This window comes from Anas platyrhynchos, chromosome 21, assembly GCF_047663525.1.
Source record: "Anas platyrhynchos isolate ZD024472 breed Pekin duck chromosome 21, IASCAAS_PekinDuck_T2T, whole genome shotgun sequence".
NCBI classification, from domain to species: Eukaryota; Metazoa; Chordata; class Aves; order Anseriformes; family Anatidae; genus Anas; species Anas platyrhynchos.
In genome coordinates, this window is record NC_092607.1 from 18,260,639 (window position 1) to 18,284,111 (window position 23,473).

The 23,473-nt window shown below is 67.1% G+C and overlaps 3 protein-coding genes across 6 annotated transcripts; 1 reads left to right on the forward strand and 2 right to left on the reverse strand.

Annotated features, from left to right (window-relative positions):
* Positions 1–1,082: 1,082 nt before the first annotated feature.
* LOC139999191 (E3 ubiquitin-protein ligase RNF182-like) lies at positions 1,083–4,544 on the forward strand. Its single transcript, XM_072026353.1, has 2 exons — positions 1,083–2,376; positions 2,797–4,544. The coding sequence occupies exon 2, from the start codon at positions 2,820–2,822 to the stop codon at positions 3,549–3,551; it is 732 nt and encodes a 243-aa protein (XP_071882454.1). The 5' UTR covers positions 1,083–2,376; positions 2,797–2,819; the 3' UTR covers positions 3,552–4,544.
* Positions 4,545–6,495: 1,951 nt separating this feature from the next.
* On the reverse strand, positions 6,496–8,333 carry LOC113845729 (uncharacterized). The gene is made up of 5 exons (XM_072026351.1): positions 8,092–8,333; positions 7,855–7,941; positions 7,299–7,732; positions 7,068–7,149; positions 6,496–6,790 (listed from the first exon to the last, which is right to left on the reverse strand). Exons 1-5 carry the CDS (start codon positions 8,261–8,263, stop codon positions 6,597–6,599), a joined length of 969 nt encoding a protein of 322 aa, XP_071882452.1. The 5' UTR covers positions 8,264–8,333; the 3' UTR covers positions 6,496–6,596.
* Positions 8,334–11,293: 2,960 nt separating this feature from the next.
* Positions 11,294–21,403, reverse strand: ZNF335 (zinc finger protein 335). Of its 4 annotated transcripts, none has more exons than XM_072026344.1 (28): positions 21,282–21,403; positions 20,593–20,815; positions 20,107–20,380; positions 19,651–19,728; positions 19,048–19,368; positions 18,779–18,913; positions 18,538–18,696; positions 18,169–18,427; positions 17,886–18,063; positions 17,693–17,805; positions 17,469–17,487; positions 17,155–17,271; positions 16,996–17,072; positions 16,718–16,878; positions 16,366–16,595; positions 16,174–16,282; positions 15,995–16,089; positions 15,580–15,860; positions 15,330–15,468; positions 14,869–15,258; positions 14,636–14,778; positions 14,146–14,285; positions 13,513–13,616; positions 13,325–13,402; positions 13,046–13,129; positions 12,802–12,867; positions 12,538–12,619; positions 11,294–12,126 (listed from the first exon to the last, which is right to left on the reverse strand). In XM_072026344.1, exons 2-28 carry the CDS (start codon positions 20,791–20,793, stop codon positions 12,008–12,010), a joined length of 4,152 nt encoding a protein of 1,383 aa, XP_071882445.1. In that variant the 5' UTR covers positions 20,794–20,815; positions 21,282–21,403; the 3' UTR covers positions 11,294–12,007. The 4 variants fall into 4 exon arrangements, with proteins under 4 accessions (XP_071882445.1, XP_071882444.1, XP_071882446.1 ...); XM_072026343.1 differs by lacking the exon at positions 21,282–21,403 and adding an exon at positions 21,172–21,273; XM_072026345.1 differs by lacking the exon at positions 21,282–21,403 and having other exon boundaries at positions 11,294–12,123; positions 20,593–20,967.
* Positions 21,404–23,473: the final 2,070 nt, after the last annotated feature.

Genomic DNA, 23,473 nt, shown 5'->3' on the forward strand with positions numbered 1-23,473 from the left:
GCAGCCATCCCACGTGGGTTCACCACCAGCACTGGGTCAGGTGCTGCGGTTCCAGCAGGCTGCTGAAAGCACCCGAGGACAGAGGTGGCGCAGCCTCTGCGTGACCTGGTCGGGGCTGCCCTGCCATTCGGTGGCTTTTCTTTCCTAAGGGCCAGCCTGAGTCTCCTAAAAGTCTGCCTGTTACCCTCTTGATTCATTGTCTGCCACTGTGAAGGGTTTGGCTTTGCCTTTTGTGTATCAGCCCTCCAAGAGACCAGCAGCTGCTCATCTCCCTCGGCCTCCTCAGCAGGCAGACAGAGCCTGGTTCGCTCAGGAGAAATTCAGGCAGAGCCTGGGGGCTCCTGCGGCCAGGCTGGCCCCGGCAGCTCAAGGCAGTGGAGGTTCTGACCCAGCTGTTCTGGGGCTTGGGAGGAGCAGCTTTACACAGCTTTATACCTGGAGGCTCTGTGTTTGTGCAGGCTGTAAGCATCAATCCTCCCTGCGTGGGTTTGGGCTCCCAGAGGAAAACGGCACTGGGGTGAGCTGTCTCTGCCTGGGAGTGGTGTAGCCCTGTACCCTTGGCACTGCCTTCTCCCGTGTAGGCCTCCGCGTGGGTCAAACAGCACGGTTTGTTAAAGCCAAGATGAGGCAGTGCCATGAACGCGGGGTCTGCACCGTGCCCGTGTCCCTCCAGCTGGCAGCAGCAGCCCAGGGCTGGCCCTGCACTCACTGCTCAGCTCAGCCCTGGCGTCCTCAGGGCTCACCGGGGCGCTTCCAGCTGAGCTCGCTGACCTCCTGCAATGCTGCTCAGGGCGGTTGGGAACTGCAGCCCAGAAGGAAGCGGCTCGTGAAGCATTTTCCCCTTTCACTCACTGTATTGCCCCAAGGCGAGCTGTTCCTGCCGTGCAGGTGAGCAGCGACACACACTGATGCTGGGAAGTGTCAGCGGCTTCTTCATCTATGCCAGCAGTGCAGAACGAGGAGTCGTTTGTCTTCCTGCCCCAGGTGGTGGCCAATTACATCAGTAAGTATTTAATTGCAAGCGACTTGTGGCCATGGCACCTCACCTTGTGTGGCTTCCTCCAGAACACCTCGTTCAATAAATGTGGTTCAGAATGGAGCAGCAGGGCTGAGCACTGCTGCTGGCCCCATGGGCTCTGTCTCCTGCCCCTTCCCTTCAGCCCCGCGAGCCCTCCCTGTGCACCTCTGGCCTCCAGCAGCTGCCTGGGGGCAGCCGGGCTGCAGGGAGCCTGCAGGGTGCTGGGGGAGCCCCCGGCTGCAGGGCCGAGGACAAGCAGCAGGGTGTGGGGCTGACCCCGTCCCGTGGGGCAGCAGCACCAGCTGGGCTGGGCCCCCCGAGCAGCCCTGGTGCCAGGAGGGGGCCCGTTTCCCACCGGGGGAGTCCTGCAGCGCCTGCCACTGCTCGGCACCCAGCGGGCCTGCGGCAAGGGCACAGAGAGCAGGAGCCTGGGGCTGGGCAGAGCCAAGGCCGTGCCCGCGGCTGAGCGGGAGCTGCGGTGATGGGTCCAGGCCCCAGCTGGGAAGGGGCAGGAGGCTGGAGGAGGACCAGGGAGGCTGAGCTGGGGATGGTCCTGTTCTCCTGAACCAAGATCTTTCAAACCGTGCCAGACTTTGGCCCCTTGAACCGAACCTGCCCTCGCCAAGTGCTGCCTCCCAGCCCCGCGCGCTGCTCCCAGCAGTTTGTGCTGGTGATCCAGCACCGCGGCGTGGGCGGTGATTCCCCGGGCAGCTCCCAGGAGCACAATGAAAAGGCAGAGCCTTGCGTGGAGAAAATAAAATATTTTTCTCTCTAACCAGCCTGGACGGGCCAGCCTGAGCACTGAGGAGGCTGAGAGCAACCACAGCGTGACCGTGACGCTGAAGAGGCCGGAGCCCCCCGCGGGGCCTGGGCTTGTTCCCAGCTCGCCCCTTGCTGTGTGCTGCAGCCGCTGCCCGGTGTGGCCGGTGACCGGTGGCCATCCCCTCCTGGCTGCCGGGGCTGAGCGGGGGTGGCTCAGGGGACCCCCCCCCCCCTTAGCAGCAGCTCTCCTGCGGGCTGAGGGTCCCAGGGGCAGCCCCGGCGGGGAAGGAGCCGCGGGGTGCCGGCAGCCGCACGCCCCATTCCCGGTCCTGCTGAGGCCCTGGGGGGCTCGGGGACCCCCTGGCCGGGGGGGGGGGCTCAGCACCAGCCCAGCGCCGGCCCCGCCGAGCATCCTCCTCCCGCTGCTTGTTGCCAGGCCAACGCTGCGGAGGATGCGGGGGGTGCTGGCGGTCCCTGCGCCGCGGCCGCCTCCGCAGCGTGCCGGGCAGCGCGCCCCTCGCCTCTCCATGGGGTGCGCGCCGCCAGCACCCGGCACCCGGCCGCATCCCCCCCGGGAGCCCCGGCACAGGACGCAGGTAGGGGAGGGCACCGGAGCCTCCCGGGGGGGGTGGGGGGGCTGAGGGGCAGGGGTCCCTGCGCAGCGTCTGCGGCCAGCCCTGCTCAGGGGATGGGGGGGACCTGTGGGGGAGGGGAGGCTGAGCTGCACTGAGGACCCCGAACCCCACCCTGCGCTGCGGAGGGGCTCCAGAGGCAGCTCCCAGCCCCCGGCACAGACCCTTCCTCCCCGTCTGGACGCGGGGGCTGCAGAGGGGCCGAGCCCCCGCGCAGGCGGCACCAGCTGTGGGGAGAGCTGGGACGAGCCGGCCCCGGGCAGGGGCTGCCGCTGGTGCCCTCGGCTGCAGACCCCAGGGGCTGAGCTGCCCCTGCCCATGGGTGCGGCAGGGCCTGGGGACCCCCCTCGGCGTGCAGCTCACGGGACCCCCCTGTCCCCACAGCCCCCGTCCAGCCCCCTGGAGCCATGACCCACGCGGACGGCACGCGGGGCAGCTCCCAGCCGCCGGCGCTGGCGGCCCACGAGCCTGAGTGCCAGATCTGCTACAGCCGCTACGACGCCCGCGCCCGCAGACCCAAACTGCTCCGCTGCGGCCACCGCCTGTGCGCCAGGTGCCTGCGCAAGATGGTGGCGCTGGGGGACGCGTCCCCCCGCCGGCTCTGCTGCCCCTTCTGCCGCCGGCACAGCCCGGTGCCCGGCGGGGACGCGCAGTGGCTGCAGGACGACAGCGAGGGGCTGGCGTGCCGTGAGCGGGCCCAGAAGCGGGGCCCCCCCGCGACGCCCGAGGTCCTGCTCTGCCCCAGCGTGCTGGAGCCCCTGGCGGAGCCCTCGCCCAGCTCCGACTGCCTGGTGGTCACCATCCTGGAGGTGCCCGAGGACGTGGTGCCGCCCGAGGGGCTGGGGGGGCTGGACGTGGTCCAGCTCTACGGCCCCAGCAGCCCGGTCACGCTGCCCAGCCGCGGCCCTGCGCCCAAGGGCCACTCGTGGACGTGGCGAGCAGCCCCCCGCTGCCTGCTGGGCACGCTCTGCCTCCTCTACTGCAGCTCCCTGCCCTTCGGCATCTACCTCCTGCTCACCGAGCACCACAGCCTGGGCGCCGCGCTGGTCAGCCTCCTGCCCGCCTCCCTCCTCCTCTGCATCTCCTACAGCCTCTGCCAGTGCCTGTGCCGCGAGGTTTTTGCCTTCCCCTCGTCCTGACCCTGCGGGGCCGGGCCCCGTGGCTGGGCCAAGGCTGCTCGGGGCACCTTGGGGCATCGTCCCTCGGCACGGCTGCTGCCGCCCCGCAGCTGCCCAGAGCTGGGTGCTGAGCCTAGTGAGGAGCTGAGCCTGGCCCCAGCGGGAGAGGCCGGGCGGCTGCCGTCCCCCTCACAGGGAGGAGATGTACTACAAGGCCGTGCACAACACCGCCGTCCTCTTCCTGCAGAACAGCGCAGGCTTTGCCAAGTGGGAGCCCACGCCGGAGCGGCTGCAGGAGCTCGTTGCGGCCTACAAGCACTCGGGCCGCACCCTCAGCTCCTCGTCCTCGTCGTCCTCGTCCTCCTGCGACAAGGAGCGGGAGCTGGGCCGCGAGCAGAGCGGCAGCCGGGAGCCGAATGCCAACTGAGGTGCAGAGGTGAGAGGCAGCAGGGGAGGCGCCGGCGGCCCCGAGGAGGCTCGCCAGGGCAGGCGGAGAGACTGCTGGCTGCGCAGCACCGGCCCGGGGGACTCTTGCCCGGCGGCTCCACGGCACCGCCTCGCCCTGCGAACTGCACGCTGCCCGCGCCCGGCAGCGCCACGGAGCCCCCGGCCGGGAGAGGAGCTGGGCTGCAGCCACGCCGCGGGGCGAGGGAGCCACGCGTGGGCGGCAGGACGAGCGCCCGAGCACGGAGGGAAGCGAGGAAGGAAGGGGCAGCAGGAGGCCGGCCGGAGGGACGGCCGGAGGGCCGGGCGTGCCACGGAGGGGCCCCGGCGCCGGCAGGAGGAGCGCGGGCAGAGCGCGGGGGCTCCCGCGGCCGGACTGGCCCCAGCGCAGCTCCGTGTCCATAGTGTAAATAGTGTGCGTGGCGCCCGTGCTCCTGGCAGGGCTGCTCCCATCGCCCCCGCGTTTCTTTTCCACGTGTGTGAGTCCCGTGTTCGCCGCCGCTGTGTTACCGTGTAGGAGAGGAGCGCAGGAGAGGAGTTCTTTGGTGTGTAAAGACGTCTTTGCAGCTGTTTTGTAGTCGTTGTGGTTTTTATGCGGAGCCTCCGGGCTGTATTTAACCTCCTTGGGTTTTGTTTTGTAAGGATTAATTTAACACCGCTAACCATTTTATTACTTTTATCGAGAAGAGCAAAGTCTATTTTTGATTTCCGTTTCCCAGTCCTTAGGAACAGTGAGAGCCAGCATGCAGCCCTGCCCCGTGCCCGGGCCTCTCCAGGGCCTGCGCTCCCCTCTCCCGTCTCCCCTCCCCAGCCAGGCCCCCCCAGCCCCACCTGGCCCCCCCAGAGCTGCCCCCAGCTGCCATGGGGCAGGGCCCCGGGCAGCCCCATGGGGTGAGGCTGTCGCAGTGCACAACGGGGCTGTGCTCACTGCTCCCTCCCGCATCCCCTGTGCGCGGTGGTTCCCGTGTGCCCGTTCTGTGGCACAGTGCATCCGCCCCCACAGCCCCCACCTGAGCCCAGCCCCTCGGTGGTCCCAGGACACCTGGAATGGGGGAGGAAGGCACTGAAGTGCTGGGAGGTGCCAGGGCTCTTCCTCCCCCAGGGGCTGGGGTGCAGGAGGCTCCAGGGGGGCTGTGTGGGGCAGAGGGGCCGGGGCAGGGTCCGAGCTGCACGAACATTCATTGGCAACACACACCCTGCTGCAGCCTGACCCCAGGGGCAGGAGGGACCGAGCCCCCCCTACTCCTGCCCTGGCAGCGCCGCAGTTCCCCCACTCTCTCCAGGGCCAGACGCCACCATTGCCGCCACGCTCCAGATTTTGGGTTTCTGCAGCCGCTCGCCCTGCCCAGGGCCCGGCCCCGCAGTGGGGCTGCTCCCACCTCCATCCTGCGCGGGGCCGGGGCTGGAGCCGGGGGGGGTCCCTCTCAGAGCCCCTTCGCCCTCGCTGTCCTCGCCGTCGGAGGTGCTGCGCGCTGCCCAGCCCGCCTTGTTCTCCTTCTTGAGGCGCCGCCGGGCGTTGGCGAACCAGGTGGAGACCTGCGTGAGGCTCATCCGGCTCACCATGGCCAGCATCACCTTCTCGCCCTTGCTGGGGTAGGGGTTCCGGGGGTGCTGGGCCAGCCAGGCCTTCAGCGCCCCGGTGCTCTCCCGCGCCGTGGTCGCCTTCACGCGCCCTGGCTCCAGGGGCAGGGGCTGCCGGCAGCAGGGGGGGCAGAGCCCGGTGCCGGGCAGCAGCCCCGGGGGCACGGCGCAGGCCGGTGGGACCTGGGGGCACGGAGGTGTTGTGGCAGGGGGAGGCACAGAGGTGGGGGTCTCGGGGTGGAGGTTTTGGCCCTTCCCGCTCAGGCTGGGGCAGGTCCCGTGCATCCCTCCCCACCCTCCCCTGCCCAGCACTGCACACCCCAAGGTGCCGGGGGCAGCAGGGTGCGGGGCTGCGGCACCAGCAGGGCGGTGGGGCCCAGCCTCAGCCCCCCACCGGGGAGGGGTCCCCCGGGAGCTGCCGGGCATCACTTACCGAGGGCGCCAAGAGGCTCAGGGGGGGCGGCAGCAGGCTGTAGCCGGCCAGCAGGGGGTAGGGGCAGGGCAGCAGGGCTGGTGGGGGTCCCTGCAGGGCTCCCCACGGCCCCCTGCAGCCCCCCGGCTCTTGGCCTGGGCTCCCCTGTCCCTGAGGAGCTGCCATGCTGCGGGAGCAGAGCCGGGAGCTGCTGCGGGGCGTTTTATATCGGTCTGGGGGCTGCGGTGACGGACAGCTGATTAGGGGGCATTAGCGCCCTGGCAGCGCCCGTTAAAGCGGCAGCACGGATCTGGGGCAGTGGCTGGTGCCCCCCTCACCCCCCGCACCAACTCCCATGGGGCAGGGGCCGGCACGGCACAGCCGCGGTGTGCCCAGCACCCACAGCGGGACCCCCCCAGCCCTGTGCAGAGCCCCCACGAGCAGGGGCGCTGTGTGGGGCCGTGCTGCCCAGCCCCACGCGTGGCCACGGCCCCAAGGGAACGGCGCACACAGGGACAGCAGCAGGGACGCGGTGCACACGGAGCTTTACTGCAGAGCCAGGCAGCGCCCGGCCCCGTCTTCGATCCTGGGCCCCGAGCCCCCCACGGCACCGTGGGGCCGGGGCTGTGCTAGCGGGAGAACTTGCGGACGGCCCGGTAGGACGCGGGGGGCGCGAGGAGCTGCGCTGGGGCTCGCTCTTCCTCCGGCTGCGCGAGGTCCTCGGCCGAGCCCCAGCGGCGCCGCGCGGCCCCGCCGGCCTTGGGCAGCAGCAGGCAGCCCAGCCGCCGGTTCCAGCCGCGCTCACCCCGGCCCAAGGGCAGCTCTGGGGCCAAGCCCATCAGCATCTGCAGGATTCCCCCCCCCCTCACCACACCCCCCCGCCCCAGTGCCCCAAACCCCCTGCCTGTGCCCCCACCGCGACCCCAAACACCCCAGCCCGTGTTCCCCCCATGCCCCCCAGCACCCCCACCTGTGTGCCCCCCATGTTCCCAAACACCTCCCCCTGTCCCCCCCAACCGCAGACCCCCCTGCCCCATGGCCCCCATGCCCCCATCTCATCCCACCCCGGGGGGCTCCCCACCAGCCGGGCGGGCTCTTACGGGGGGTGTCAGGGTCCCCGTCCAGTGTCCCCACGGAGCCCAGGTAGTGCCCGGCCAGGTGCCCGCTGTAGTCCCTCAGGTTCTGCTTGGCCCCTGCGGGATTGATGCCCTGAGACACCACTCAGGCCAGTCCCAGAGGGACCCGGGCTGTGGTGACACCGTGACCCTGCTGGGACCTGGGGGGGGCCGAGAGCCCCGGGCGTGGGCTGGGGGCTCAGGCAGGGCGCTCACCAAAGCGCTCGACGAGCAGCTCCACGATCTGGCGATGGCCGTGGAGCGCGGCGATGTGCAGGGGGGTGTAACCCTGGGGGACACCAGGCCCCGGGGGGGGGCACGGGGCTGTGCCGTGGCCCCCCAGCACCGCCTGCTCCCAGGAGGAGAGACCAAAGCCCCCCCACCCCACACCCTCCTGGGGACCTCCTGCTGCTGCCACCACCCTGCCGGGGTCACCCCTTCCCACCGCCCTGGGGACACCCCGGCCCCTTCCCACCCCCCGTGCCCCCCATCCTGGCCAGTCCTGCAGCGCGTCCGTCCGTCCAGCCGAGCATACTCACGCCCTGCCCGGGGGAGAGAGAGGCTGTGGGCACAGAGCCAGGCACCAGGTGTGAAGTGCTCGGCACCCCCAGGCCCAGCAGCGACCGCTGGCCGGGGCCTGTACTCACGTGCTGGATGCGGCACGGCCGGGGCAGGGGAGGAGAGGCACCGTCAGCACCGTCAGCACCGTCAGCACGGGGGTGCCCCCGCCCCAGGGCCAGCCCCAGCCCGGGACCCCTCGCGCCCCACTCACCGCTCGCATGTTGATGTCGGCCCCAGCACCCACGAGCATCGTGGCCATGTCCTCCTTGCCGTGCTTCGCTGCCCAGTGCAGTGCGGTCTGCGGGGTGGGTGGGGGTGCAGGGCCAGGGGCAGCAGCATGGGGGACATGGGATGGGTGAGGGGGGGCTCCCCCGTCCGCCCCCAGCCTGCTCAGCCCCACCAGGGGCAGCTCGGGGGCAGCGTGAGGCCAGGAAGGACTGGGACTTACAAACTGCGTGGGGCAGGGCGGCAGCCACAGTGGAGGGGCCAGCGGTGGGCAGAGGGACATCGGCTGCAGCCACTGAAGGAAACGCACCCTCCCCGCCCAGCCCCATGCCCCCCCCCCAAGTCCCTGGCTCCCCCAGTGCCCCGTCCCCTCCCCACAGCCCCTGTCCTCCCATACCCCTTCCCTCATGGACTCTGCCCTCTCCCCACCACGCTGCCAGCCCCACAGCCCCTCCTGGCCCCTTAGCACCCCGGCCCCCAACCCCTCCTGACCCCCTCCCTCCCCACAGCATCCCCACCCCCCACCCCCATCCCTCCCACGGCCCCATTCCCTCCATGGCCCCTCGTGCCTCCCGACCCCGTCCTCTTGCCCGTGACCTTGTCCCACCACCCCGGCCCCTCCTGCATCTCCCCCATGCCCGCAGCAGCCCCGAGCCCCCACTCACCCCCTGGGCACCATGGCGGCAGCGGCGCAGCACAGCGGGTGGGAGAGGCAGGGGTCAGTGCCGGGGGGCGGCAGGGGGTGGGGTGGGGCAGGATGGGGCGCCGCGATGCCGTGCAGCACAACCTGCCCCATCCCGGGGCAGCTGCGGTGCCCCCGGGCGCCCATCTCCCCCCAACCCTGGGGTCGGGAGCTGGGGGCTCTGGGGCCGTGCTGGGGGCCCAGCACTCACCGAGGTGAAGTCCTGCAGGATGGGGGGGGGGCAGGAGGCCAGGTCAGCCCCGCAGCCCCAGCCCTGCAGCCCAGCTCAGCCCGGCCCTGTGCCACACTCACCTTCTTGGTGGCCAGGGCCGGCTCCTGCTGCAGGAGGTGGCTCAGGACGGGCAGGTCCCCGCCGGCTGCTCCCTGCAGCCATTCCTTCTCCACCGGGTCCAGCTGCAGGACACCTTCAGCACCGCTCCCCGGGGCCCCCGGCGAGCCCCAGGCCCAGCCCAGCACTCACGGCCACGGGGCTGGCGCCCACGCTGCTGCTCCCATCCTCGGATGCCTCCCGGGGGTCCTGCTCACCGTCCTCCTCGCCCGGCTCCGGCTGTGGGTCAGGGCAGTGCCAGCCCGCGGGGCTCTGGCCCAGGCACAGCAGGGGCTCGGTGAGGGGCTGTGCCCGCGTGGGCGTCCCCCAGCCCCAGCGTGGCCGTGGGAGCGGGGGGAGCCCCAGAGACAGCCCCAGGGACAGCCCGGCCACAGCCCTCACAGCCCTGCCCCAGCCCGTGGGGTGCCTGCAGCCCTGCTCCCCCTGCTCACCGCCGCGCTGAAGTCCGTCACCAGGATCTGGGGGGGCACAGCCCCGAGGGCCTCAGCCCCCGCTGGGGAGCCCTGGCACAGAGCCACCGTGTCCGGCGCTGCCACGCTCGGGGGCCGCCCAACCTCAGCGCCGTGTCCCCGGCACTCGGCACGGCTCGGCCTGCGGGGCCGGGCACAGGGTCAGCAGCGAGCAGGGGGCAGCGCAGCCCCAGCCCCGCTGCCCTGGGGCCGCCCTGCGCCCCGCTCCGTCACCCTGCAGCCATCGCCCTGCTCCCTGCTGGGCCCGGGGCCCTCGCTCGGTGCTGGCCGCCCTCACTGCGCTCCCAGCCCCGAGTTAGGAAATGGTTAACGCCGCCTCGGGCCTTGTGCAAGAGGCAACCGCTGGCAGGAGGCCGCAGCTGGAATCCTGTCGGGAGGGACGAAAAGGGAAGGGGAAGGGGAAGGGGAAGGGGCCCTGCCGCTGCCCCAGGACCCTTTGTCTGGTTGGGACCCGCAGGCTCCGGGGCCGGGGGGCGGGGGGGGACAGCAGCACAGGTCCCTGGAGCCCCCCGAGCCGCCCGACTCCTGCTCCGCGCCACCCGCCCAGACGGATTATCCCACAGGTTGTATCCGTCGTTAAATACCGACTAATAACGCTCTCAGGATATTAAATATGTAACAAACCCGCTTAGCGCTGGCTGGGGACGGGAAGGAGAAGGTCACTGGGGCTAATGAGCCCCGCAGCACCCCCGGGCTCCCCGCGGGCCTGCGGTGACAGCGGGAGCCACGGGGCCGAGGTGCCCCGAGCCAGTGCCCACCCCTGGCCCCGAGCCCCCACTGCACCCCGTGGCTGAGCCCACCCAGCACCCGCAGCCCCCACGAGCAGGGCCCTGGCGCCCTGGCCTCGTCTGCCCCAGCCCCATCCCCACCTCGGGCTGTGCCCCGTGCTCTCCGGCTGCCCCAGGCACGGCCGCCAGGACGCCTGCGCCGCCGGGAGGGGACAGCGGGGCCGGACAGCCGGGGTGCACGGGGAGCCCGCCGGGCCCCACGCTGCCCCCACAGCCCCGTAACCTTGTCCCCACGGGACTCCGCCAGCCCTGATCAGCACAGCGGCGCTGCGGATCCGCTTTATTAGATAATGGGGCTGTAATCTAGGAAAGCGCCTGTGGATTGCTGCGGTGTTAACCCTGCGCGGCACAGCTGGACGGGGAGGGCTGTGGCTGCCCCCAGGCACAGCTGGCGGGCATGGCCAGGTCTGAACTGAGCAACAGCGCTCACAGGGACGGCCGCAGGGGGATGTGAGCACAGCTGGACACTGCCCGGCTGGGACAGGGCAGGGCCGTGGCAGGGCACTGCCAGCCCATGGGCTGCTGGCCACCAGGAGCCTGGCTGCACAGCTTGGCAGGAGGGACAGCACGCAGTACTGGGGGACGGGGACAGGGGATGAGCAGGGAGCAGCGCCGCTGGCAGGGGCAGCAGAGCCCAGGCACTGCAGGGGCTGGGTGTAGTGGGAGCCCTGGTGCTGGGCCAGCGGCCCCCTTCACAGCCCAGCTCTGCTGTCCCTTGCACAGCGGGCACAGGGCTCAGGCAGTGCAGCTCCTGCTGAAGTTGGGTGGTTCCCGGCCTTTTTCCCCTCTGCAGATAATCAGTTTAATGCAAAAGCATAGAACTAAAACTCTGAGATTAGCTGTTATAATCACATGTAAATACTTCCAGACAATCCGCTCAGGGAGGGGCAGCGTTTGTAGTTTGGGACAGAGTTACACGGGATTTAGGCTGTTTACCACTCGATTAATTTCATGACTCCGGCCCCGAGCCCACCCTGGTACCAGCTGCCCAGCTCACTTCCCAGGAGTCAAGGTCACTGCGGTGGGGAGAAGCGATAGCACAGGGCTGCGTCAGGCAGGACCTGCCCCCAGAGCAGCACCAAGGCTGCTGCCTCCCCCCGGCCAAGGCAGGCTCAGACCCCAAGGCAGCACAGACACAGGTTCCAATCCCTTTTTATTCATAACATATTCAAAACTCAAGAACATCAGAATCGAACCCCTCCCGTAACCACTAACAAACCAACTCTGCAACAGAGTCCAACCCTCTTCAGAAGAAAAATAGAACATATTCCAACCCCTGCCTCTTCCTATTTTGGGTTCCTCCAGTCCAAAGCCCTACTGCCGCCTGCCTGCAGGCCGGAGGAGCCAAAGGAGGGAAGGCTGCCCTCGTGCCAGGACCCACGGCCAAGGCTGCTGAGGGGGAGCACCGGGCTGAGGCCGAACACGCCTCACGTCTCGCACCGTACCGCGTGGCTGTGCTCAGCCCCACAGCTCTCCCGGGATCCGTGGGTCCAGGCAGACACTGATTTGAGTTTGGCCCACACAGACATGATTCAGGGAAAGGGATTTCAGACCATCAAGTGCAACAGGCAAAGAGACCGGCTACCCGGGAGCGCTGCCCCTGCTCAGCCCGTCCCGGTGCCGTGGCTGCAGCAGTCTCTGCTCAAGGCAGCTCCCTGGGCCAGGGACAATGCGCAGGACCCCGGCTGCACGCAGCAGAGTGGCTGCACACCCTTGCTGGCGTGCACTCAGGCACGTCCCTCATAGCCCCAAAGCGATAAGGCAACTGCTGGCTGGAGAGGCTCCTGCCTGGTGCCGCTGTCCTGCTCAGCACGGCTGTCCCTGAGCGTCGGCCAGGCCTGTCCCCAGCGTTAATCTGCCAGCGTGATGACATCGTAGTGGATTCCCTGCTGCAGCTGCTGAATCTGCTCGGCTGTGGCCTCCGTGGTGAACACGCCCTGCGCCTGGGCCATGGCAGCATCAGCCACTGCTGCAGAGGAGAGGGGGTCAGCGGCTCCTCGCCCTGTGCCCGAGGGCAGGGCAGGGCAGAGCAGTGCCCGGGGCCCCCTCCACGCTCACCCCCTGCCTCCAGGGAAGGGGCACACACACAAGCTGCACCACCCAGCGCAGCACCCTGCTCCCAGAGCAAGGGGGCTGGTATCAGCAAAGGTCTCCCCTCGGAAACCAACACCAGGGGCTTCCCAGAATTACAGGGACACAGGCAGCTGGACGGCAATCCAACCCAGCCAACCCCATCCCAGGGCACAGGGGTCCTGCCAGCTACAGTGAGAGAGCAGCCTCGGGCACACCCAGCCCCCTGCAGGACTGGCACCCTGGGAACATGGGGAAGAGAGGAGGGCAAGAGCAAAGCCAGAGATTGTCCCTGGGACCCTGGTCCTACCTGAGACTGCTGAATGTGCAGCTGCTTCCAGCTGAGCCTGGGTGACCAGCTGCTGCTCAGGTGAGACAGGCATGTACTGGATCTGCAGGGAGAAGACAGAGGAGAGTCCAGGACTGCACAGTGTCCCTCCTGGAGTGCTGCCCTGGCCACAGCTGCTGCAGCGAACCACTAATCCTGCACCTTCTATTTCATATCCTTCCCTCTGCAGCTGCATGCTCAGAGCCCATCTCACTGCACCCCATCAGCTCCAGCAACCTGCCTTACCTGTGGCTCCTGGAGGAACTGGCTGCCTTGTTCATACTGAATGTGGGTGATCTGACCGTCCTGTACCTAAGGATGAGAGCTGTGGTAAGGCTGGGTTGGGGATAGCAGGCTTCCCTGCCTCCCAGGGCTGTGACTTGAACACAGCAAGGCACAGAGGGAGGAGGAGGAGGAGGCCCAGCCTTGTGCACGGGTCCCTCACCAGCCCCATGCACTGTGCCAAGGGAGCAGCCAGCCTGAAGCTTACCTGGATGTGATGTCCCTCTGGGACAACAACGTACTCGTGGGGAAGCAAGTGCTGTACACCATCCTGGGCAATGATGTATTGAACCTGCAAGCACAGGGGTTCAGAACCAAACAGGTCACCACTGCCCACTGCATGCATCACAACAGGGCCGGTTCTCCTCTGGCTTCTGTGGCTTTTCCCCCCCACCTCTCCCCAGGTCTCTCTGCTGTTTCTGTCCCTGCTGCAGCGGTGTGGAACATCTCGGTTCCGTGTGCTCTGGGACTCGTGCAGCCCCCTCACCTGGTTGTCAGACGTCACTAAGTGCTGCACTGTCTGGCCGTCAGCGGTTGTGATCTCCTGGATATACGTCGCCTCCTCCTGTCAGGCAGTGAGCCCAGCCTCAGTGCGGGCCGGCCCCCTGCCAGGAGGGAGCCAGACAGCACACGGGCAGCGGCCGGGCAGCGCGGGGCGGTGAGGCCACGACTCACCTGGCTCGTGATGCTCTGCTCCTGAGCCACGATGATGTGCTCCTGCCCCAGAGCCTGCTGCAGCCGCTCAGGAGCCAGCACCGCCTGGCCCGACTGCAGAGCCGCTGGAACGGGGAGAAAGCTGGTGGGACACTGCTGGCTCCTGCCAGTGCCCAGCCCAAGGAGGACAGCACAGGCCCTCGGCTCTGCTCGCTGAGGGCAGAGGCCAAATGAAACTCTCCCAACACGAAGGAACCTAGAAGCCACCATGGGTAAAACCCAGACCTCCACCCCAGCCTCTAAGCTCCACTTCCCAGCCCAGCTGTGAGCTGTTGGCAGCACCGCTCGCTGCTACCTGCACGTACCCAGCCCTTCAGGACCACGTGCAGCAAACACCGGGCCCCTCGGCTGGCAGCAGGCACTGCCTGTGCGGGACTGCTCCCAGCACTGCGCCCCTGCGGCTGACCACAGCACACTGACACTGCCTCTGCACCCACCGGGTCCTGCTGCCACTGGCAACCCTAACCTTCAGCAGGAACCTGTCCCGGACCAGTTCCAGCCCTGCAGAGCCCACAGGCTGGGTGAAGCACCACCCAGGGCTCTGGCTGCAGGAAACCTGCAGGTCACCCTGGTCAGGGCACGGACACATCTTACTCTGCAGGGTGGCCAGCGTGTCCTCGTCACTGTTGAGTATGATGGTCTGCTGGGCAGCAGCCGCAGGTGCCCCCGTCCTCTTCCCCTCCGAGCTGTGCAAACGCTGCATGTGGAACTTGAGGTGCCCGTTACGGTTGAACCTACAGAGAAAAGGGAAGCGAGGGGGAGTTTGTCACGGGCAGCGCAGGACCTCTGTGCTGAGAAGAACCTGCCTACAGGTACCACAAACACGTCCAAGGAAATGGCCTGTCTCAGATCCTAAAGCTTTTCCATTGCCCCCCCAAGTACCAAACCTCCCTATGCAGAAGTTCCTTGGAGACTAAACCAGGACCACCTGCAGCAGGATCCCAAAGGGCCAAGCCTCCTCAAACAGGATGTTGGGGGTAAGGTCAGTGCAGCCATCTCTTTGCTAATATCCCACCCAACTCCTCTCGAACCTCAGCTCTACTGGATCTCTAGAAGCAGCAACAGCCCAGCGGCATTCACCCACCTCTGCCCACAAATCTGGCAGCTAAAGGGCTTCTCGTTGGTGTGTGTTAGCATGTGTCTGCGCAGGTCTTTCTTGTTCTTGGAGGCAAAGCTGCAGTGGGTGCACTTATGTGGCCGGAGGCTGGCATGCTGGACCATGTGGCTCTGGAGACAGAGAGAGAAGGGCACGGTCAGGCCCCGGCTCCTCCACACCGCCTGTTCCCAGGGCTGCTCCATCCCACCCCGGGTACCTACCCGGACCTCCGGCCAGAGGGCTGCAGTGAACGGACAGTCGGGACACTTGAAGGTGCTGGGCCCAATGTGGGCTCTCTTGTGACTCTCCATTTCTGCTCTCCCTGTGAACATGGCTGTGCAAATCTTGCATGAAAACTTTTTGGCTGTAGAAATCTTGCACGAGAGCTTCTTGGCTGTAGAAACCTTGCACGAGAGCTTCTTGGCCATGCCTTGGAGTGCAGGCCACTTGACCTTTGGGGATGAGCCCTCCTGCCCTTCGGAGGTCGGGGATAAAGCTGAGTCCTTCTGGAGCTGCCTGGTGACACACTGCACCAGGGGCCACTTGACGCTGGCTGCCTGTGCCTCCTGGCCCTCTGCTGGCAAGGGAAAGGCAGCATCTCCACTGAGGGGCTACGAAAGAAACACCAGTCACAACCGCTCACGCTGCTGCCCAAAGTGGAGAGAAAGCCCCCCCTCCTCACCTCCATGTGATGGAGCTGGCTCCCTGAGACACCAGGTGACATGATGTAGTGATTGTTATGGTCCTTCAGAGCCTCTGTCATCACAGCTTCGCTCACCACAACTGCACGGGACGTCTCTGCAGGGCTCTCCTCCTCACCGCTGGCAGACGACAGGGTCAGAGCGGGTCTGCCTCAGCCCCCTCCCCACTTGAGGTCTCCTCATTCGAGGTCAGAGGTGCCTCTGTCTCCCCGCTCCTCCTGTAGAGCTGACCTGTACAGTGTGCCTGGAGCCTGGATCTCCTCACTAATGGGCGTGATGATGCTGTACTCTGTCGTCCCACCAAAGGGGATAGTGATCTGCTGCAGCTCTGAGCCACCCAGGGTCGCCTCCTCATAAGCCTCCTGCACCAATGTCTCCCCAGGCTCTGCCATGTGCAGCGTCACCAACTTCTGCTGCTGCTCAGAGGAATCCAGCTCTGCCCCTTCCTCCTGTGCCTGTGGCTCACAGGTTGTCTGCACCTCTCCTGAGTCATCTGGCTTCACTACTGCCACCTGCGGGGGAGGACAGCAAGTCAGTCAGATGAATACAAGGCTCTGCACGATGCTCCTCTGAAGGGCAGCGGAGCTGGGCACTGCAGACTGTGGTGTGCCCTGCAGCAGGCACGGCCTCCCTCAGCCCTCCTCACCTGCAGCGAGCCTGTGGCCAGCTCTCGCTGAGTGCTCATGTTCAGCAGAAGATCCAGGGCAGTCTGTGTGGCAAGTTCTGCCGATCCAGCCACGCCTGGCAGGTCAGAAACAAGAGTGAGGGTCAGGCACAGCGTTCACCCACCTCCTCCTCATCCCCACACCTTCCCTGGGAGCTCACCTTGTTCGTAGATGATGGTGGCTCCCTCCAGGGAATCCTGTGAAAGGATGGGCGGCTCTGCTCCAGGCACAGCCTGAACTGCCTGGTAGGTGATGGGGCCAAGAGGGACCTGCAAGAGAGAGCAGAGCGCTGCAGCACGGCCGGGGCAGGCGAGCCCCAGGGAGGGAGCCAGGGCACGGCAGCGGCACTCACCGGCGGACTGGCCTCAGGCTCAGCCGGGGCCTGCACCTGGCTGTGCTGCTGCTTCAGCTCCTCGATCTGCTGCAGGGTGAAGAAGGGGCGACGGCGGCAGGGTGGCTCCTCAGGGTGCCTCTGAGCCCACTCCTCAAAGGAGTCAGCGTGGCGGCAGTGCACGTGGAGGCGCAGGTTCTTCTTGTGCTTGGTGGTGAAGTGACAGAACTCACAGGCAAACGGCTTCCCTCCTGTGGGAGGCAGGGCTCAGGAGGGGTCCCCACAGGACAGCAGGAGAGCAGGCACGCTCCCGGCCACATGCTGGAGAAGCAGGGGTGGAGGAGGGCAGGGGGCAGGGGGCAGCTTTTCTCACCCGTGTGCTTGACAGCCATGTGAGAGACCAGGAAGTCCTCCCGGAAGGTGGAGTACTTGCAGAAGCTGCATTTGTAGGGCTTGTCGTTCATGTGCGACAGCTGGTGGTTCAGCAGCACTTTTTTGTCCTCACAGACGTAGTCACAGAACTCACACTTGAACCTGCCAGGACAGCACCGTCTGTCCCACGGGCAGCAGGGCCCTCCTGCCCACCCCCAGTGGGGCAGCCCGGGGTGCTGGCTGTACCAGGACCTGCAGCAGCTGGGGCCAGGCTCCTACCTGCGGTTCGCGATGGCCTGGATGTGTGTCAGCAGGTGCATCTTGAAGGTGTAGCGCTTCTTAAAGGACTTCCCGCACTGCAGTGGAAGAAAGCAAAGCAGCGTCCACCTCCTGCCCAGCCCCACTCGCTGCCAGCCCCCCCCAGGGCCACCCTCTCACCTTGTCACACATGTGTGGCTTCTCCGTGCTGTGCGTCTTCATGTGCTGCGTGAGCCTCTTCTGCATGGGGTAGATGCGGTTGCACACGGGGCACGGGAAGGAGTTCAGCTTTGGGGGCTGAGGGAGAGCACAAAGATGAGCTCATGAGGGCCAAGGGGGGTCATTGACTTCCTTGCCCCTCTCCCCACCACAGGACCTGGGCTGCCTTTCCTCGGCTGATCCAGAAACACTGCCTTCACCGAGGCACCCAGTTTGTGGAAGACCCAGACATGCCTCTTCCCACATAACAGTGCCAACGGGGAACTCAAACTCACCGGATCAGCTCTCTTTTTCCTGAAAAAGAAAGAAGAAAATCCCCTCATCAACCAGATCCCGAGTCTGAGCTCCCTTGTACCTTCAGCACCAAAAGTACCAATTTTGGAAAGGGGCAGAGGTCAGGGGAAAGGGCAGCCATGACTGCACCCCCAGGGCAGGAGGAGCAATACTAGCGCTGTTTGGCCAGGCTGCCAGGTGCTCTTTAGGGCTTCACTTCACTTACCTGTCCCGACTGTGCACTGTGGAGTGTCGGATGACATCCTTCTTGTACACGCTGGTGTAATTGCACTCCTCACACTTGTAGGGCTTGCTGCCTACGTGGTTGAACATGTGCTCCTGCAAGAAGCAGGGAGGGTGCCGTGAGACCCGTGTCTATGAGCCTCCCTCTGCGGCCATGGGAACAGGACAGTGCTCACCTTGAGGGAGGACCAGCGCCGGGAGCGGTAGCTGCACTGAAGACACTTGAAGAGCTGCGGGTTGTTGGCTTCATGTGAGTTGACGTGGAAACGCAGATCTTCGTGCGTGAGGAAACGGGAGCCACAGATTCGGCAAAGGTAGGGCCTCATCAAGGGCTTGGGTGACTTGTAGTAGTACCTGCGAACACGGGGCTGGGATCAGAGCTGTGGTGGCAAACGAGGGCTGGACCGGCCCTGGGCACAGGCCAGAGGGCCCAGCACTGGCTCGGCACACACCCCTCACCTGCGCCCCATGTACTTGCGGTATTTCTTGCCCAGGAAGCGTCGGGAGGGCCGGCCTCGCCTCCTGGGGACGACGTCTGCCTCCTCGGGGCCAGTGTTGGAGGAAGGGTCCTTGTTCTCTGAGTCAGACTGGCTGATGCTGGGCTCTGCTAGGCTCTCACTGGTCCCGTTCTCCAGGCCAGAGGAACTGGCTGCTTCCGAATTCTGCAGCTCACAGCCGGGTGTGCTTTGGGACGTCACTAAGGGCTCCACCTCCTCTCCTACTCAACAGGACACAGCAAAACTGTCACACACCGTCTCCGTGGGCTCCCAGCAGCTTCCACGCCACCCTCTGCTCCGACCCAGCAAAGGGCTGCTGCCTCCCGCTCACCTTCAGGCACGTCCTGGGACGCGTCCTCCAGGCGAGGAAACTTGCGGGGTCTCCCTGGGCGCCGCCGCGGCCTCTCCTCGCTGGAGGTGGGAACGGTGCGGCTGTACTTGGGCTGTCGGCTGCGGGGCTCATCCTCGGCTGGGTTATAGTCACTGTCCTCTGGAAGCAAGTGGCCCCAAACATCAGAGAGAGATGAGGGGAAAAGCTAAGCTATGTAAAAAATGGCGAGAACGAGTCCTACCTTCGGGGTCATCAATAGCTCCAGCATCCATGATGTCATCTTCCTCTTCTTCCTCTGGGACCTCCTCCTCCGCAGTCTTTGCAGCAGAACCTCCCTTTCGCGGACGTCCTTTCTTCAAAGCCAAAGCTGAACCCACTGCCACAGAAAACAGAAGGAGAAGTCTCTACCTGACCGAGTAACAGCACGGGTCTCTGCACTCGTATTCCCCCTCTCAGTTCTTTCCCCAATAATTTTCCCTCGGCCCTCAGCAGCGGCAGCACTACACACACCTGGCTGGAAGTGCCGCTCCTTCATGTGGTTGATCAGCGTCTTCTTGGAGACACTCTTGTACTGACACATCTTGCACTTGAACTGCTGCACCACCACCACCTCCATCATCTCTTCCAGCGTCTCCATGTCCGGCTGCTCCAGCTCCTCGCCGCCGTCTGCCTCTCGGACCTGGTCTGGCTGCATGCGCAGCTCCAGCGCTTCCGACGGCTCCGAGGGGCCCGGCTGGTCAAGGCACGTGGAGGTCGGACCGTCGGCCACAGCTTCGATTGCCAAGCTGCTGGCCAGAGCAGAGGTGGCCATCTGGGAAACCATGGGGGCACCTGCAACACCAGAACCAGCTCAGCCGCGGAGCAGATCGTGAGCTCAGTAACAGGCTGCCAACAGTCAGCACATCCTTGGTGCCTCTATGGAGGCTGTGTCCTCTCCAGGCCCCAACCCTGCCCCGCATCCCGCTGGGAGCATCCCCCCAGCAGCACACGCTTTCTCAAAAAATACCCCATGGTTTGTCTTTTTTCCTTCATTACTGTGAACCCACTGCCAAAATGGGAACAGGCTCAAAGGCAGAGAAATCCACCACTGGAATACCCCGCATGCACCCTTACCATCGTCAGGCCCTTGCAGAATGAGGTACTGGGTCGTCTCTGCTCCCCCATCCTCGGCACTGGTCACAGCTATGCAGCCTGGGGGTAGAAAGGAGAGGAAAGGATAAAAGGATGGCAGCTGCTGGCTGTGGGGCTGCAGAGCTGACACGGCAGGCATCACTCCCGAGTTCAGACAGGAATGGGAACGGCGCAGGGAGGTCAGCCAGAGGCAACGCTGCCACCCAGCCAGGAGCAACTCAGAAACCTGCCAGCTGCTGAGGCGAGGCGAGGTAAGGGACCCTCGCTGAATGAGGTGCGTACACACACATTTCCCCTCACCTCCCATGTCTGTTTTCCCAAGGTGTGGCACAGCAGCAGCTCTTCTCACCCTCCCAGCCCCATGGCCCCAACCCGCCTGCGTGCAGGGACAGCTGACAGATCTGCCGCCAGCGCGAGCAGCTGGGAGCACGCACTCACTCTGGATGATGTCAGGCCCAATCGTGGACTCGATGATTTTGTCTATGGCAGAACCCAGGTCCGAGGAGGTGGACGCGGTGGAGTCCGACACCATGGTGGCCCCATCAGTGATGACGCTGGAGTGGACCAGGACCTGCGGGGACTCTGACACCATGATGGACTGGCTCACAGTGGAGACGCTGGAGACCAAGGTGGACTGGGCAATGGAGGACGAATCCGGCAGGTAAATCCGGGGAATCGCATCTGTGCTGGAGCTGCTCTCAGACACCTCTTCCTGGGCAAGGACAACAGCGAGGCCAGAACAGATCAGCCAAGAGACCTCTGCTGGGGGGGCTCCCGGGGGGGCCAGCGCGAGGCCCTGCACAGCCCCGGGACGGCCTCGGGGCAGCTCCTGCCGAGCCCCCGAGCCCCGGGGCTGCCGGGCAGAGCCCCCCCTGCCCATCCAGGCGGGCACCGGCCCCCTCCCCGCCCGCCCCCGCCGCCTACCAGGGCCCCGCCGCTGCTGTCCGAGCTCTGCCCCACGCCGGAGTCGTCGGCCCGGGACAGGAGCCCGGGGGCGGCGGCGGCGTCGCTGCTGTCGGCGGACACGGCCTCCGAGCTGCCGACGCCCAGCCCGCTCTCGGACGGCTCCTCCCGCGCCGCCCGCGGGGCCGCGTCGCTGCTGCTCGGCACCTCGCGCTGCTCCATCGCCCCCGCGCCTAGGCCCGACCTGCGGGGGGAACGGCACCGTCAGCCCCCGGGACCGGACCCGGGACCCCGCCACGGCCCGGCCCGGCCCGGGGGAGACCGGGGGGGACCAGGGGGGGCCGGGGGGTCCCGGGGGTGCCCCGGGGTGGTCCCGGGGGGTCCCGTTCCCCGCGCCCCCGCCCCCGCCGCGCCCCGCGGCCCCGCCGCCATCTTCCCGCCCCCCCCCCGCCGCCTCCGCGCGCGCGCACACGGCGGGGCGGCCCCGGGGCGCCGGGCGCCAGGCCCCGGGCGGGGGAGGGGCCGTGCGGGGGGGGGCCCGGGCCCGTCCCGCTCCCGGCGCCGCCGCGGGGCCGCCCCGCCGCCCGCCCGCGCGCTCACCCGGCCCCGGCCGCCGCCGCCGCCGCGGGGCCGCCCCCGCCGGGCCCGGCATCGCGCCGGCCGCCATCCCCCGGCCTCACCGCGCCGCGCCCCGAGCCGGGACTACTTACCGGCCCGCACACGCGCCTCACGCTCGCCGCCGCGGCCCCGCGCCCCTCGGCTCAGCCCGGGCCCGGCCCCGGCCCCGGCCCCGGCCCCGGCCGCCGCCTCCCGGCCCCGCTCGGCGCCGCCCGGCGGCCCGGGATGGGGGGGGCGCGGCGGGGACTACTTCGTGCGCGGAGGGGGCGCGGAGGCGGCGCGCGGTGCCGGGGCCGTGCGCGGTGACGTCACGAAGCGGCGCCCGGGCCCTGAGCGGCGGCGTCGCGCCGGGTGGCGCCCGTCACGTGACGCGGGGCGGAAGCGGCGGCGCCGGGAGCGGGACCGGGCCTGAGGCGGCGGCAACGGGACCGGGAACGGGAACGGGACTGGGGCGTCCACACGGGCTGGGCCGTGCCCGCTCGGCGGTGTTGTCCCCGTGAAGCCCCCCCGGTCCCTGTGCCCGTCCCGGTGCCGCCCCCGCCCCGTGCCCGCGCTGCCCCGGGGCCCCCTGCTCGGTGTGGGCCTGGCCCGGCCGCCCCCCGCTCCCCGCCGCCGCCACGGGGCCCGCAACGGAGCCTCGCGCTCGGGGACGGGGTCACACATCACAGGGCCCTGCTGCAAGGGTCGCCCCTGTGGGATTTGTTTAAAATTATTTTATTTTATTTTATTTTATTTTATTTATTTCCCTGTGGCACAGCCCTGCTTTGCCCGCTCTGCAGGGCGCTGTGCCTGTGCGGCCCCATCCCCCTGTCTCACGGGGCCGTGGGCTCTGTGCTCAGCCCCCCGGTGCCGCTGGCTCCGTGTCCCCGCAGGCAGCCAGCAGCTCGCTGCCGGCACGAGGCTGGCGGTGGCCGTGTGCCCGCCGCAGCGGGACGGGCGGTGCCTCATCTGGCACAGTGCGAGCAGCCAGCCTGCCCTGCCAGCACCTCCATGGGGCTGTTGGGTGCATGGTGTGCCGGGTCAGCGCACTGCACCAACCGCCTGCAACACCTCTGGGCCGGGACGAGGAGGGCCCGGGGTCTGTCCTGGCCCTGAGCCCCTTGCTCCTGTCTGGGTGTGGGGCAGCGCGGGTCCCCCAGCACGGTGCTGCCTGCCCGGGGTGCTGCGTGCAGGTAGAGGAGCCGCCGCTGTGCCATCGGCCTGGCGCGCCTCGACATCTTCCGGCTCTTTTTCAAGCTAATTAAATACATCCTTGAAAGGTTTATGCCCTCATCTGTCACTGGGCGACAGCGTCGCTGACATTCATCCCCGGGCTGGAGCGAGCGGTGAGATAAGGAGCTGGCTGCACGACGCTGCTGCGGCCGCGCTGCCTGCGAGCAGGGTGCCAAGTCCCTGCGTGCAGCCTGGGGCTGAGGCCGCCACCGTGCCAGAGGCTGAGCGAGACCAGGAGATGTTTGGGTTTTTAATTTCTCTGTAAAGCCGCCCTGCAAAGCTCTGCAGTTGCTGTGGGGGAATTGGCTTCCAGCACGAGGAGCCGAGAGGGTGCAGGGGGTGCTGTGCCCGCTGAGCTCTCCAGGAGGAGCCCGGTCCCGTGTTTGTGCCTGCAGGTGCGGGGCAGCCCCGTGCGTCCCTTGGGCACAGCTCCGTGCTTCTGCCCAAAGGCGTGGGCTGCAGGGACCCCCGCAAAAGTGGCCTCCCAGGTGGGGAAATCGGGCTGGATTTCTGTCCGACCAGCTGCCTCCTCTCTGTCCTCAGCTCATTTTTCAGACAGGAGGGGGATTTTCCTGGTGGGTGATGGCTCCAGGGCAGGAAGAGAGAGGCAAAGCAGCCTGAGCCCTGGGAGCCTTCGGGGTTAGTGTGGGCCGTCCTGCTGCAGGCTGCACTGATGGAAGGTGGCTGAAAGCTGCGCTGTTACACAAAGATGCCCGTGTCTGCTGTCATGGAGCATTGTACCAGTGAGAGCTTTGCTGGGATGGATGGTCTGGCTATTTTTAAAAACGCTGCATGCCCCCGAGGAAGGGTGAGCGGGGCGTTTCCAAACGAGGCACAGCTTAACTCCTGCGTGCTGCTCTGAAAGCTCAGCTCCTCTCCTGTAATGCTCTGCTGCCGTGGCTCCTGTGCCTGAATTCATCTGGGGGCTAAAGAAAACGCGTCACAACAAAGAAGCTTCGGGAATGCAGGAACGGGTGCGGCTGCACGCGTGTGCCTGAGCCCTGGCTGGGGAGCGCCAGGTTGGAGGCCCCCGGGGAGCCGTGTGGGATAACGGGGCCATGGTACCCCGTGG